We start from the raw sequence: 17550 nt of genomic DNA, 5'->3' as shown, positions 1-17550 counted from the left end.
GGACAGAACGATTAAGAATAAGCTCTAGATAAAACATAAAAAAACGATAACAATATGTACGTATATTTACCAACACATTAAACATGCATGTTTTGTATGAAACACAAACTTTACTTGCAAATTGATAATCTATTGTTTTTACAATACACTACTATTAGATAAAATATCGCACAAAGACAAACACATTAAGGAACATTTACAAAGTATTCCGGACCATCCAGCAAGCCAAGGGGGGATAAGGGTGGCAATTCTGCTGAACGTTTATGTAGTGCATAGAGCCATAGGCTATAGAGACAGGGGCAGCCAGACTGCACTTCACAGTTTATTAACACTGGAGGAGGAGCACTAAAAGCCCCATGGACCGTTATAGAAACTTCTACCTTAAAAGCAAAGTGGATAGAGTTGTAAATACTATTATCATTAACGATGTAGATGACTCATACTTTTCAGTAGTTGCTGTAAACAAATTAATTTGAATGCCTGAAACTGTTTACCTAAAATGACTATTATTCATCCCGTACAAATTGTGACTATTCATGCCGTACAATTTATGAATGAAACCAGATTTTAGGTATGCCTACTACTAAATACAAACATGACAATAAACGTTGAACATATAAGGATAAGAACTTTTACTTTTCATTTATAGGTTGTTTTCGCGGCGGCTCACTTTATGACTAAAACAATGAAAATAAAAGCAAGACCTTGGTAACTCTTTACCGTTGCGGCTGCCATATGCGGGCATAACATCATACTTCGCACATCCATTCAGTTGTTTTCTCTCATAATAATAATGCGTTATCGGATGCGCGGGCGCAGTGCACATTTTATGTTCCTCTCGCTACTTGACGTCATTACGCACTTAGCTTTATGTGTTGTTTTGGATCTTACATAATATTAGCTACTTATAGTAAATAGTTAATAATGATAAGGAATCTTAGAAATTAAAATCATATTATCATCATCAATCTCTAGTAACCCACTGCTAGATATAGGCCTCCCATAGAACTCCACATCGAGAAGTTCTTAGTCGTTTGCATCCAACGGCTTCCCGCAACCTTAACTGGGTCATCGGTCCACTAGGTGGGAGGCCTACCCACGCTACGTCTTCCAGTCTACGGCCGCCAATCCTTTCTTTCCCCAACTGCTGTCAGTATACATGCAGAGTTTAATGTAAATTAATCTTGTTTCAACGGGTGAAAAGTTAAATTAGAACATAATGCTAATTTTACCAAAATAAACCAATTATGGGGGTTGTGAATCATACCTACAGTATGTAAGAACAACCAGACGGATACAAGCAATTCAATTTTAACCACTTTTACTGTATAAAATTCACATTTGACACACCAGACTAAGGTACTTGCAGAAAAAGCTAACTTCAATAGCCGAAAAGTTACTATTTTTATTTTTATTATTCATGGTCGAACGTCCAATGATCCCGATTACATCTTTTCCATATTATATATGTTTTGGGTTTTTAACAAAACAATAATATCACAATCTCAATCCTGGTATGTTAATCCAATGTTCCTGACTCATGCGTGGCCACTCTTCATCTTCCTAATAAATATGTATTTGATGGCTACTCCTTCAGCACGCATACGAAGTCTTTTATTCTGATAACTCTACACAATCTCGCGGAGTGCTTCGATCGATCCTCGAATTATTACTCTCATTAATCGACAGTTCAATTACCCTGACTCTACATTATATGCTACAACTAGATGGATTTTCTTTCCATAATATGGTTTGGACTCTTTGTTGGACCAACAAAACTAAGATCACAGTCCCAATCCTGCAATTTTGATCCAATGTTCCTGAGTCATATTATTATGTGGGCTCTCTCTTAATACATTTTATGTATTGATGGCTACTCCTTCAGCACGCATACGAAGTCCTTTATTCTGATGACTCCACACAATCTCGTGGAGTGCTTCGATCGATCCTCGAATTTCCTGCGTACCCCATTTTCCAATATCCGCTCCTCGCAAACAAAGTGTAACTAATGGCGTGGAGTTAACGAGAAACTTATATTATTAGGTTAACAATATTTATTAATACCTAACGGACGCGTCAGTGATTCATACATTCTACTCCGTGAAGTCATTGTTATTTTGGACACTTTAAAAGGAATCGGTTGGTTTATGCCTTGTCTTATTGTCATGTTAAATTGAATGCCTGAAATACCTACTTGAGTGTATTTAATTTTTTAGTTAAACAAAACAATCTTAAGTTATCAATTTACATTGCTATAAAAGATACTTACTACAAATGATGCAAATATTGAACTATATTAGTAAAAAAATAAAAAATGCTACCGATACTTAAATCATTAGTAAGATAAGTATAGGTATAGGTTTTCCATTTTATAAACGTGAACATGACAGAAATACCAATAAACTACGAGCAATGCTTTCGTAACATTCATATTTCAGCAGCCAGAAATCATTAAAAACTCTTGAAAGAAACCAATAAAACTCATCGGACATTTAATTAGCGAGCGACCCGAAGATTTCGATGTTTACATTTACGTTTCCCTTCAATCATTCGATAAGACGAATCGCTTTTATTTATCTTGCTTTATTTCACCGGCCGACAGTGAAGACCACACGTCGATGTGAAAACAAATAAATCACCTTTGAAATTTACTTTCTTTCATGCAGTTTTCTGTTTCCAAAACAATGCTATTCTAAAACCATTAATGGTTTACAATGTGTGATTCCAGTTAGCGCGTAAACGCACCCGTGTGCAGTTGGAGTACGTACGCGGAATCAACAAACATCCGCGCGGTAATACCGTTACACAGTGGGCCGGATTCATGTAAACGTGTGAAAAAAGTCTGAAAAAGCAAAATGTTGTGGCTTAACCTTGTAAATATGCACAGTTTGCAATAAATGTGCGATGTGATGTAACTTGCAAAACACATCCTAAATACAATACGAATGAGAATATAAAAAGGATCGAATGCAATTTTTGCGATATTGTAACTACCTATCTTTTATCAGTTGCGTGAATGAAGCCCACAGTACATTCTGAGAAATCACAAACGCAGCCCGTTGACCTATATGCGGGCGTGTTTTTAACATTATATCTTACACAATTTTATGCGCAATAACAGGAGCGAGATCATTAAGCCGATGGGCCCGCGATCAATCATACTAAAATAACATAAATTACGTGCACACACGCAATTACACTTTTTGCACTGCATTTTAATATTGTATGTTTTTTCGTGAACTTTACGCGCTGCACGCTGTGTCGACATTGTTAACGCGGGGATTAAAAACAACGGCGCCATAACGATGCAGACATGACATGCCGCGATTATACGCGTTCAATTTAATGACACTGCATTTAATGGAAATAACGATGATTTTCTGTAAGAATGTTAAGTTTCTCAACTTAAATTGTTTATTTTTATATCCCCATTATTTAAGAACCTAGAGATAAAGACTGGATTTAACTGTAAGGCTTAAGTAATTATTTACAGTTTTCTACTAATTATGTACAATTTTTACTTTTGGTCAGTAAAATCTTCAGTAAATTTTCCAAGATTATTGAGTGAAAAAAGGAGCGTACGACAATGAATACCTGCCTATGTATGTACGATTATTTTATACGCGAAATTCATTAATCACAATAATTGGTAACTTACATAACTCAGCTTAAAACCCAATTAATCATCGTGTATTGAGTATGCGTATAAAATATGATTTGTTTGTTTTACACTGCATTTGCATTGCAAATGCACGCAGCGTTGTCGGAACGCTGTGGCGCAAGTACTGTGTCCTATCTTTCCACTCTTTATGTGCCAAATGGAAGTTATTGAGGGTAATCATAACCTGTTTGCGGTGATTGATCGTCAGCTTGTCGAAACCGAGCATTGCAACCTTATCCACCAGTTGACATTTGACCCACCCCTCAGATTAAAGTTGAGGCATTAATTGCTGCCCTATGCGAGTAAATTATATTCGTGACCGACCTGACTCATGTTTTTAAACTTATTACACGGCTACTTTTAATTTTTCGTCACGATATAAACTGGTGGATATTAAATGTCCCCTGACACGCGTTGCACAAAATCATTAAAGGAATTAATGACGCTTTCGGCGAGCACTGGAATCGAAATGTAAATATGCAGTTATTTACGCGTGATTAAGGCTATCTCGTGAATATTTTAAATGGCGATTTGCACTCTGTGATTTGAGCGATAAGATCTGTATCGTAATAAACCGCATACCTAATAGGTTTCAGGGTCTCATGATGCAATAATCTTTCTCTACATTCACTTAGCTTCATTTATCTTTAACACATTCTTTTACTTTTACTTTAAGGTTTAGACTACTCCTGATCATATAGAGGACCTTTATTTATTCATTGAGCATGCATTCATCTATGATAAAACGACCAGTTTCAGATTGTGCCTTGTCTTTTCTAACTCTACATCAGTCTACATTTAAATTGTTTTATAAATAGTATGTAAAATATTTCTAAATTTTCATTTCTATACCTTAATCTACTCCTTGAGACATTCCCAATTCCTTGCACCAAAAAAGTCTCAAGAGCTAGTAATAATACACACTCTCAAATAAACAATATGATTGTTTTACATGAAGAGCCACTACATACGAAAAATCAAAGCAAAACAGGGGTCGCGGTTGTTTATGTATGGACAGCTGCGGTTCGAATACCCCTAATCCTCTTCTTGAAGCCAACAAAACTAACAATCGCCCCTATAAAGTTGTAGGAGACGTATTTATTCCGATGGAGCCATAGAAACGATTTGGGAAACCTCTTTTAGCGTCATATCGTAACTTATTATTAAACGTAAGACAAGAAAATGAGTTATCGTTTACCATTCAGGATCAAACTCATTTCAAAAACTAACGAGTAATCTTCAAAAACTAAAGAGAATAATAATTTTAAGTATTTTTCTGAAACTTTGTCCACTGTCATGAATAAAAAAAATGTCATTAACATGTTGATTATTTTGAGAAGCATTCATGGTAATTTGCTTGTGAGTTGTAACCATTCAAGTCACACTGCATCCATATTCATATGGATGCCTATGTTAATAATATTGCTTTGCCCATCGACCACACAAGCTACAAAACTTACAAGTCTACTCGTGTTTCTTCTTTTATCCATTTTATCGTTTAGTTAGACCTACTCAGATAGGTATAGGCTGAAAGTTCACACAAGCAGAAATAAGAGTGAAAATCTTGTATTCCCTTGAACCCGTTTTAGTTCACGGGCTAGTTAATATTTAACTGTAGCACGTAATAACGTACGTATAAATAATATGTAATGAAATGGTGATCAGTACCTTAGATTTTATTGAAAAAGTTAATAGTGATTTCTGCCTAGATTTTACGCTTTACTGATCTTTTAAATAGAACTAGGTACCTAACCTATTTGTCACGGTATGATAGAGAATAAATTGCTAGTTATTTTTTACATTCCAAACAAGCAAGAAATCTTATAAAAACAACCCAAATGACTCTATTGAATAAGTAAGTAATTCATAGAATTCCATTCTATGTATAGGTACATATTTACAAAATTAGGTCATTTGATGGGTAGCTAACTGTAATAATGAAACTAACTGGGCAGTAATTTGATTTGGCAGGGGAATTGCGATTAATGAAGTAACTTATGACCCTTCTTATTGATAACATTATGTTTACATAGAGACATTTTACCCTTTAACCCTATAATCACGGTTTCCAAAATATGTATGTAATAAAGCTATGCTGAAATTTTACTGATGAAGACGTAAGAAGTTGTTAATGGCAATAAATATTTATTACAACACAAGTAATTTCTTATTTGCCATGCATAATCATAACCTTGAATAAATGTCAAAAAAGATTTTACATTGATGTATACTGACCGGGCTGCTCCATCATCGACATTAAAAGGGCAATTCTTTATTCCTACCGAAATATCGACAACTTACCGCGCTAATTACTGGAGATAAGGTACTGACAATTAATACCGAAATGAGTGTTGTCCATATAAGGCTGTATTTTCGTATCCCGGTGGTATATCAATCAGTGCAATTAAGGCGCGCTCCACTTACCTATTAACATTATATTGCGATATGCATAAAACATCTCGCTGTGGTTTGCGCAAGCGTCTCTCACACAAAGGGCGCTCTGAGAGCTTAAAGCTCACGATGCGTTGCGGCGCCGCAACGCAAAGATTTCGGCGTATCACGCAGCGTGGCGCCGCACCATTTGTATGCCCGCCACAGATATTTCTATGTAAGACGACGCAGCGACACCGCTCCGACGTCGCACCGCCGCCGCAACGCATCGTGTGCTTTCACTCTTACGGCCCCACCCGGCCAGTGGACGTCTTGCAATCGCCCTAAGGGCCTTAAAAACTTCTATTGACTGAAAGCATTAACCGATTCGGAAAGTGTGAACTCCGACGGATTAATTGAAGAACAAAGAACAACTTGGGAGTTACATTTAGCACTTTTTTGAGTTGCAAGTTTATTTAATAGTAGCTACTGAGATAGGCAGATGAATGCTACAAAAGGTGAAGTAACAGTGTACATAAATGTAAACCATAGATGGTTCTAATGAATATCAGTTACTTAGTATAATATAATCATGGGAATGCACATTGAAATCATAAAAATGTATCATTTTAATATGTAAAACTAGTTTCCTACATTACTTTACAGAGACTATAAATACTCGTAGTTATGTACTTGCGAAACCACCTGCTGCAAGGGTCGGTTGATTTGTGCGCACTAAGACACGTATAACATAGACTGATAACAAATTGTGTTTTTAAATGCGTCAACTGAAATTAAATATAGATATTAATACATTACGGATCTAAAAATCTATTTTTTTAAAAGATTTTACAACTAAACACTTTAAAAAAGCATTAATAATGGAAATGACACAGAAAGTGATGCACATGAAAAAATAATTCATAAATTAACACCTAATCCTACTATCCTACTTCCTACTAATATTATAAATGCGAAAGTTTGGATGTCTGGATGGATGTTTGTTACTCTCTCATGCAAAAACTGCTGAACGGATTTTGATGAAACTTTACAGTATTATTCATTATAACCCAGAATAACTTATAGGCAATAATTTATGACGATCTGTGCCAAACTACATTTCACGCGGGTGAAGCCGCGGGAAAAAGCTAGTTACTCAATATAATTGATGCATCTGTCTTTCGACGCAACGAAATACTGTAGCCGTAACTAACTCTATCTAGCGAGGAAACCCTTCGCCCGTATTGAGACACACCGCCCCACGCTTCTTTTCTAGATCAGGTTTCCTACTGAACGTTACCTGTGTGAACCGTGAAAGTGTCTGGTTAAATTGAATTCACATGCAATATTGGCACATAAATACTTCATATTATACGGAGCATTAGGCTCATTTTGAAATACCTGTGTATAGGTAAAGGTATAGTGGTATTTTGAGACTACGATGTTATTGTGTATTCATAAGCACGAAGATCATGTTTACATACAGTTAGTATTAAATAGGTCTTATACCACAACAGAACCCAATGTCGAATTAATAGTGTCCCTTGGAAATACTGAAAAACTAGCTCTAACCCTTATTTTGGCAATCCATAATAAGATTAAAAATGCAGGATAATACCACTCAGGGTGGATTCGACCAAACAAGAGTAAATATTAATCTCAGAATAAATCGTCAGTTATTCGACATTTAGACATATTTCCCATACTAAAACTGTCAATGTGCCAGTTATACCAGGAGTTATTCTTGGATAAAAGTTTGGTCAAACCGGGCCTTAGTCAATGAAACCGACCATGTGAAAGACTAATAAACTACCTTTGACTTTTGAGTGATTGGTGAAATAATCCTAGACTTCATTCAATATAGAACCCGGAACTTTAGACAACAAGCCACTGCGCCAACGAGGTCGTCAAATATTACCGACATTTGGAATATATTCTCATAGGATTCACAGCCGATGATCTATTTGGCAGGAGCGCAAAATAAATGGGTCATTTTCGGGAATAGGCAGTTCAATCTAGCTAGATCAACATTCAGAAGCCCAACTCAATCTCGCGATCATCGCAGAACGTTCCGTGTTTTCATAATTTACGATAATGGCGCTACAGTGTATAAGACAAACTCTTGGAGATATCAGATTGTTTCTACTTAAACAGTTGGTGTAAATTTTAAGAGCTATGTAATTCTTATCATATTCTCATCTAGTAGAGCCAGCATTGATTAAATGACGATGGTAATTAGTTCGATCTATTGTTAAAAATTAATTTTCTTATCGCATTTAGTATATCCCATGGGACTCTGCAAACCCATTACGATATTGGCTCTACATTGGTAGCTTGGCAGAATCCCTGGAATAAGTGATAGAGTCAGATACAAACAAATAAATCCAAATAGTTTCGTGGTTGCGCCAGTTAAAATGGCCAGATAAGGGACATTTAAAAAGCGTCGCGACAATGGCATTCCTGACAGTAATATAGTGCACAATAAAACTCGGAAAGTGCAATGTCCTATTATTGTTTGGAATCACGCCAACTGGCAAATAATACGATTTTTCTAGTAAGTTTACGCGACGTCTGGGACAATACTCCACTTGTTCTCCGAATGAGGACTGAGTCAACGACCGACAGAAAAAATAAGGAATTACCTACAAGTTATATTGTGTGAAAAAAAACATGAAAAAACAATTTACCTACTTATAAAACGTAAAATAACTGTAACGTAATGTTTCTCGTTAGCTTTGATTTGGTTGCAATTTTCACTCCATTTTCACAACACAGGGACTCGTACATACATGGCCATATTGTAATCTTCATGCTAGTACATAAGTATCCCATTGTATGAGTGAATATTTGTTTAAATTTCCTTCACATTTTCATCTAAATAAGAAGTAATTGTTTGTCCTACATTAGAATATTGTTTAAGCACTATGAGTCAAAGGGCGTGGGGTTACTGAGAAGCAAATGCGGGTATTGCGGGTGATGTCATTATTTGTAAACTAAAACCTTTTATTAGAGTACGCCCCAACTATTCATAGCTGTTTAGATGCACTAATAAATAGGGAAAACCAAAATATCTTAAACTAGCGGCCGCCCGCGACTTCGTACGCGTGGATCCCGTTTTACCCCCTTCATCTATCTTACGCGGTTTAGATTTTTTCATACAAATGTTTTTTCCCGCTAACTCCCGTTCCCGTTGGAATTTCGCAATATCCTGTTGTAACTAAGCTTTAAGTTTACTAAGGGACCTGCATGCCAAATTTCAAGCGTCTAACTTAAGCGGTTTAGATTTTTCATACAAAAGGATTTTCCCGGTAATTCCTGTTCCTGTGGGAATTTCGGGAATTCCTTTCTTAGTGCACCCCTACGGTATCTAAGCTACGTCCCTTATAAATTTCAAGTGCCTACGTTTAGCAGTTTAGGCTGTGCGTGGGTAGTTCAGTGAGTCAGTCATACAAAAGGAATTTCCCGCTATTTCCAGTTCCCGTGGGAATTTTGCAATATCCTGTTGTAACTAAGCTTTAAGTTTACTAAGGTACCTGCATGCCAAATTTTAAGCGTCTAACTTACGCGGTTTAGATTTTTTCATACAAATGTTTTTTCCCGCTAACTCCCGTTCCCGTGAGAATTTCGCAATATCCTGTTGTAACTAAGCTTTAAATTTACTAAGGTACCTGCATGCCAAATTTCAAGCGTCTATCTTACGTGGCTTAGATTTTTTCATACAAATGTTTTTTCTCGCTTATTCCCGTTCCCGTAGGAATTTTGCAATATTCTGTTATAACTAAGCTTTAAGTTTACTAAGGTACCTGCTGGCCAAATTTCAAGCGTCTAACTTAAACGGTTTAGATTTTTCATACAAAAGGATTTTCCCGCTAATGCCCGTTCCCGTGGGAATTCCTAAGTATCCTATAACCTGCCCAGGAGTATGAAGAATAATTGTACCAAGTTTCGTTAAAATCCGTCGAGTAGTTTTTGTTTCTATAAGGAACATACAGACAGACAGACAGACAGACAGACAGACAGACAGACAGACAGACAGACAGACAAAAATTTTACTGATTGCATTTTTGGCATCAGTATCGATCACTAATCACCCCCTGATAGTTATTTTGAAAATATATTTCATGTACAGAATTGACCTCTCTACAGATTTATTATAAGTATAGATGACGAATATTGTTTTTTTTTTCCTGTTCACCGTCTTAAAAAGCTTGGATGCTTTCGAATATTGTTAACAAGAATGTAACATAAGTTTACTTCCGAAATAAAAAATATTTCTTATTTTCAAGACATTTTTTAACATAAAATGTATTTATTTTTCTCAAACATATTTGATTGTAACCGTTATTTTTCAGTCTATCACTATTAACACCTCTCTATTAATTAGTTTCACTTTCAAAAATAAAAGCAACAGTTGCTTCACAAACCTGTAGTTACACATAACATGACTGGAAACATTGTTGCGTTGCGTGGGCGCAGATCGGGTTCGCCGCTCCAGAGATTTAGTTAATTAAAAATTCATTACGATCTCATTGTTTGCAAATCGGAGCTCATCCTCCTTACGAATGGGGCAGGATGTCGTTTTGATCTCAAACTCAAGCTGTGTCCACCTGCATTAATGAAAGCTAATGAGAGCTTTTACTTCTTCCAAGAACGTTTAAAAGATGTTGCGTTCATTAAGCATCAATATTAAGACTAATTATTAAGTTTACAAGTAACGCAGGTCTCGAAGTAAATAGGTAACTCTTTTGAAATACGTAGTAACTTACTTTAAATCATTTAAATATAGAAATGTTCCTTTTAAGTAAACTTTTTTTCCTTTACGTAATATGTTTGAGAAAGAATAAAAGCAATAGATCATTACATATTTCAAAACACGAACTGTATATTTATTTAATCCGACACATGTATTTTCTTTAAAGAGTTAATAAATACGTTGCACTACGATCACAAAGGCCTCGAGCGTTCAAATAAAACGAAGATTCATCTCCCAAGTGTTGTTTATTTTGAACGCTCTTTATTTATGTTAAAACTGGTTACACAGCTAAATCGCTGAGTACTAGATGTCGCAAGAAGCTGCATTCTGTGGGCGCTCGTACCTCACCACCCACACCCCAGAACCTTATTATTGCAGTTCTACTCTTTCCTTTTACCGTCCCTAGCCCCGTCTCTATCACCCGCGCACTGCGTGAGTGAGAGGGTGGAATTGTGTCGATTAGTCAGATAGGAATAATCGTCAACATCTCCTCTATTACGAGTACTCCCACGCTGGTGCGTATGCGCAAACCGCTCGGATTAAAGGTTTATTGGCCTTTGACTAGACCTACCGCAGATAATGCAAGATTTGAAGACTAATGACGTCCACAATTAATAATCTTTCAAAATAAATCATCTGGGATTAAAACAGACTGGCCCATTGGTTTTAACTACGATTGATATTCCAAATGGTCTTATTTTGAATATTCTTGCTTCATGTATTTACCACTACTAAATATGATCACATCATGATTTTTTTCAACCTAAAATGAGTCACTAAGAAGATATTTTCATTTTACAATAATTTACTCGTAAATCAAAGTCAAAAGCGTTACAGGAAATAACTAGTCATTATTTGTAAAAACTAACAATGCATTTTGCATCACAAATATGTACTCGTTTGTCTGAACTGGCTTAGTTACTAATTATAAGAATACTATATAAGGAACGCATTGTAAATTATTGTTGCAATATATTCTAGAACGTAGGGCATAATTATCAAATGATATCGCATTGCTGATGAGATTATACTAACGATATAGAACATTTACTTATAATAAAGTTTATTTATGGTCTGTATCTACATTCTACAAAGGACGTACAAAATACTGACAACAATTTAAATAATAAACCATTTATGTATATCTATTTCACCAAACAATGCAAAACTAACCAAAATCTTGACAAATACTGCTCTACATAAAAATCGTGATCTAAAACCGGTACGTCGATGAAACGATAAAGAGAAATTCCGTGCCTCTCAATTTCCAATCTCGGCCCACTGTGCATTTTCTAACTACACTCGAGTCCGTGTGGCCTTCATCCACGGGCAGCATCACAATGCACTCTAATGAACTCCGTCACGCTTATAATTATACTCCCATGTACGGTTAGTAGTCCAGTAGAATTAGCTTTTAAATCGGAAATAATTCCTACAAAAGATTTTATTGTTTTAATGGCTTCATTGGTTGCCCATTAAGACTCTCCTAAGTTTTCGACTTCGACGGAGTTGTGCTTAAGTGGTGGGGGCCCCCGAAAGAGGCATTTTTTCGGTTTTCCGGTTATACCGCGTAAAGGACTTACCCTATCAAAAAGTGGTCTTCATGACAGTTGAAGGGCACTTAATCCTGCATTGAATAAGACCAAATTCATATGTTTTGGACAAACCGTTCTCGCGCTAATGTTCGGCAAAGTAGAAAATATACGTATAATTAATGACCCTCTCCACGTCCAATGGTTTGTTACCCACAGGCTTCCAATTCTTGAAAAGGGCCACCTCAACCAGTGTAACCCTATCAAGGCTTACGAGCTTGATGCGCCTATCCTTGTTCGTCCCAGCCGTTCCTTAACTGCGGTTGCTGCACCTCTTCCTGGCACTCACCTGAACGACTCTGTGTTACCTACAGTGGCTGCCCCTCTTCCTTGTATCCTCCTGCATGACTACGTATGCCTGGTCTAAGGTTCGACGCCAAAAATCAACAACAATAAGTTCATATTAAAACGCTGAAGAGTTTTTCGTTTGTTTGTTTGAACGCGCTAATCTTAAGAATTACTAGTTTGATTGAAATCATTATTTTTGTGTTGAATAGCTCATACATTGAGGAAGGCTATAGGATATAACCAATCACTCTACGACTAATAGAGGCGAAGCAGTAAAGAAAAATGTTGCAAGCACGGAAAATAGTATTTAAACTATTTTCACGCGTACAAAGTTGATTTTGTGGCGTCGAACCTTGGACCAGGCATATAGCTAAGCAATGCAATCGTACAGGAGGGTACAAGGAAGAGAGGCAGCCACATTAGGTAACACAGAGTCGTTCAGGAGAGTGTCAGGAAGAGGTGCAGCAACCGCAGTTAAGGAACGGCTGGGACGAACAAGGATAAGCGAATCAAACTCGTGAGCCTTGTTAGGGTTACACTGATTAAGGCGACCCTTTACAAGGCTTGGAAGCATGTGGGTAACAAGCCATTGGACGTGGAGAGGGTCATTAATTTTACGTATATTTTCTACTTTGCCGAACTTTAGCGCGAGAACGGTTTGTCCAAAACATATGAATTTGGTCTTATTCAATGCAGGATTAAGTGCCCTTTAACCGTCATGAAGACCACTTTTCGATAGGGTAAGTCCTTTACGCGGTATAACCGGAAAACCGAAAAAACGCCGCTTTCGGGGGCCCCCACCACTTAAGCACAACGCCGTCGAAGTCGAAAACATAGGAGAGTCTTAATGGGCAACCAATGAAGCCATTAAAGCAAAAAAATCTTTTGTAGGAATTATTTCCGATTTAATCAATTTTTGTGTTTAATTCTACTGGCATATAGCGCCATGCTTCGCTTTGAAATTTTGATTTGAACGATTTGAAAAACAAACATGAATTAGCGATGAAAATCACATCAACAACAGTTGGTAAATAAACGTTATGTCGGCTGACTCGGCTGTTCTTCATTGAAAACTGTATTAAGTACATATAAGTACTTAAGTGAGTAGGTACTTTGCTTATATCTAATGCTTGCTAAATATATTTATATGGGTTATTCCTCGATGAATCTTACTTTTAGATAATTGAGAATGTTACTAGGTATGCAAAATCACTTGAAACCTATGTTACAGTTAAGCTTTTACATTTACAAATACATTAGTTTTTATTTCATTCAAAAATACCCAGTAGTTATGATTTTATAGGCATTCAAAGTTCGCTTAAATATTGAGTCCCGCCGACGGTCACGTGACCCCGTGTGACGTACATTCACAGCGTCCGCTCACTAGAAAACGGATATAAACATACTTAAATATTTTTTTTTTGTAAATACAAACTTATTATACATATTAACACCCAGACCCATCACAGAAATTAAAATTGAACCAAACCCAAACTTGATGCGATTGTGTCGTTTTATTGCGAATTACCTTCCAGCTCCATCATTAGACCCCGATTACTATATAGAATTAAAATACTCATCAATACAAAACGAACGAGCCCAAACTCGATGCATTTAAGTCGTTTTATTATAGAGTTCCTATGGCCATCTTCCAGCTCCATCATCAGATCAGCTCCATGTCATCATAATATTGCATGGTCATCCAAATCACATGTGTTTGCGAAATTTCAGCTTAATCGGTTGCCTGGAAGTGGGTCTTAATTCAGTTTGCAAGATTCCACCCATACAAATATGAGCCAGTCGTTGTAATATGACGTCACGCGCATAAAATGGCGGGCCGGCCGCCGCCCGCACTTTTAAAATTCAATATCTTGGAAACTAATTAACGTATCGAAATAATTCTTTCACGTGTATTTTTTATTTTTAACAGAGAATACAGAAAGCTAAAAAACAAAATTAGTGAACATTCTTCATTACTAATTCCATATCACTACCTTCCTCAAACGTTTTTCTTAGTATGCGATTCTATAATAATTTTAAGCGGAAAACTTTATCGTGGATTTTCACATAAAAATGACGCATGGAGATGAATCTAAAAGTCCGCTATAGATACTTTAGTGAATTTTAGTGATTTCATTAAAAACCATAATTTATTGTCCTATTCAAATAGCAAAGTTAAACGTGAATCAATAAACAATTGCAATATTTACTGGACTATCTGGACGAAGTCTATAGTAATCGCGCTAACAAAGGAGCTATGTGACGTTCATTAAGTGCTTGTGGTCAAGCCACTATCATAATGCACAACAAAGGGCCTTATTATTAGCAATCATTAAGGCAGGTATGGCATCTTGCTAGTGTCCGACTTAACCCTTGCTACGCGTAGGGCCTAACAGATCCATTCATTAACAAACTATTGCTTGAATGTGACACCCGATAGTATACGGTCATCTTCACATGTGCCACGTACCTATTTTTGTTTCTTTTCTTTGCTATCTAATAATCTTTTACTATTTTAGTCAATTTCGAGAAACATAGATTTCAATTCACATAAACAGAAATACTAACACTTATTTTGAACCGACTTAAACGAAAATAGTGTTTTAGAGGTGGCGCAAAACAAACCGAAATGGAGACTCTTATTGTCAGAAGCCTTGGCTTAATCCAAGACTCACTTTGGGTCACTGCACCAGCCACCATCTTAGTTAGTTAATTTAGTTTATCAGGTCTCAACAGACCCAGTAAGCAAGCCAAGGGTTAAGAAGGTTACCAACAGTGGACATTAATCCACGTCTCCACTCCGGCGCCACTGAGACATTTACACGGAATTATAATACCGACATGGAAAAGACAAGTGTGCTACGCCTAATTAGCGAGTAATGGTATGTCACAAACGCTATTACTAGGTGTTGAGATTACCGGCGATTAATCATTTTAAACGTTGTTATAGCACTAGATGTAGAGCGATATAAAAATAAATTGCAATAACCACCATACTATGATATACACATAATTTTCCTATACAATGTATTTTGTTTCTGGAATAAATAAATGAAATGTACAAAAAAAATGAAAATGAAATACATGCACAGGTGGTTTACCTAATGAATTATAAGTTCTGTCTCCAAAATAAAAAATACAAACATTTATTTATTTACTTATTTGGAAAGTCAACAGCTTTGTCGACAATTTACATGGTACAGAGTTACTAATATAAGTACCATAATTACAATTTTCAAAGTAACCAGTCGAAGTTACTTACACAATAAAACAAACCTTGTATCTGTTACAACTGTCATGAAACCTACGGTTAGAAAAATAAGGCATCACTAATGAAACCGTGAAAACTGTAAACAAATGTCAATGACAAATCACAGGATAATTTACTACGCTCTATTTCTTTGGCAAATCTCGCCCTTGCCGCATCTAGCTGGGCTGATTTTATGCGTCATTGTAAAATTGTTTTAACCGGCGTCAATCTCTGCAACGTTTGCTTGGTAATTTGTGTAATTTTACGCCAAGCTAGGTCTTGCGAGGAATTATGGTTAATGTTAGGTATACTTAAGCTACTTGGCAACTGCTGGCGCCAACTGTCAAGGAGTCTCACACAATATGACCCCTTTGTAGTTACTACTTATATTGCATTCCCTCATGATCCAAAACTTATTTGAATCTAAATTAGTGTTAGGTAAAATAAAAAATCGAGCAAAAATTAGTCACCAACGATTATAGACACAATGATTAGGATTTGGAAAATGCAATTGAATCAGTTAATTTTGACTTAAAACGTACCTTCAATTAGATTTGTAAGACTTACAACAACAGCTTTACTCTTTTAACACTTGACAAATTATCCCCCATTATGAACCACCATCAACCCTTTATTCCTAAAACAATAGCAAGTACCTACTTATCTAAACCTGTCTTTTGCAGCACGAGGTCCACTGCTCAGCTCGCCTCAACGACAACTGGTGTCCCGGTCATACCGAGGCGCTGCCAACCATCCCGGAAGAGACCATGGACGGCGATACCATCACGCCCAACTACAGAGCCCTCACTATCAAGGTCAACAAGCCCAGCACTCGGATACCCTTCATCTACAGCTATCCAAACAATAGCCACCCCAAAGTAAGTACTTGACTCTATGTGACAATAAAACGGTATATTCTTTTATTCCACACCTTGTGGTTGTCTTGTCAGACATCAATCTAAAATACTAACATTGGCATTTTCTTGTATGGTATCGTCATTTAGCCATCCTTGATGATCTTGATCATGATATGAGTGTAAAAGCGCTTTTTAAAAGCTTCTTTGCCGAAAACGATTTTTACCAACACGCTGACATGAGCCGAATATGCGTTTAAGAAGATATAGAACAAATATTTACTTATTTGTTGACGTCTCTACCTACCATCTGATTCATTCACCCATATTTCTGGGATAAGGTCTTCAGTAACTCTGGGTAATTTTATTGTTAATGACAGATAGTATAAGCAAAGATTAAATCTAAAATTAACAATCCTGGCACTGTAAGTACTTTTAAGTAGCTCTTATTCATCGATTCCGTCTGTTAACTGGCAAACGCTGATTGACTGAGCTGCAGGATAATGCATACTAAGCGCCAAGCAAAAACGACTAATAGAAGGAAAGAGCTGGAGATTCCAGTTATGAAAAAAAGTCGAAGGCTAACTCGATTTTTATATGTTTAAGTATGATTCATGTACGGATCGAAGGGTAAACGACCCTACGAGTACTTTGTTACATTTTACTTAGAAATCAGCACAATCGATGTGTTGTCGGGCAGATTATATCCTCTGCACATAATACAATAATTCTGAGTAGATACTCAGAACTCATACTACACCAATTCTGACGTCTAAAAATAC

General features: G+C 36.5%; 1 protein-coding gene across 1 annotated transcript in view; it reads left to right on the top strand.

Annotated features, from left to right (window-relative positions):
* Nucleotides 1-17550, top strand: part of LOC135088004 (integrin beta pat-3-like) — a 40443-nt gene that overhangs the window by 3892 nt on the left and 19001 nt on the right. Inside the window, exon 2 of the mRNA XM_063982884.1 lies at nucleotides 16598-16792. Coding sequence (XP_063838954.1) covers nucleotides 16598-16792 — 195 coding nt within the window. The remainder of the gene's footprint in view (nucleotides 1-16597; nucleotides 16793-17550) is intronic.

The sequence above is a fragment of the Ostrinia nubilalis genome, chromosome 3 (genome assembly GCF_963855985.1).
Source record: "Ostrinia nubilalis chromosome 3, ilOstNubi1.1, whole genome shotgun sequence".
NCBI classification, from domain to species: Eukaryota; Metazoa; Arthropoda; class Insecta; order Lepidoptera; family Crambidae; genus Ostrinia; species Ostrinia nubilalis.
The sequence above is the reverse complement of the archived record's forward strand: the minus strand, read 5'-3'. Positions and strand labels throughout refer to the sequence as shown.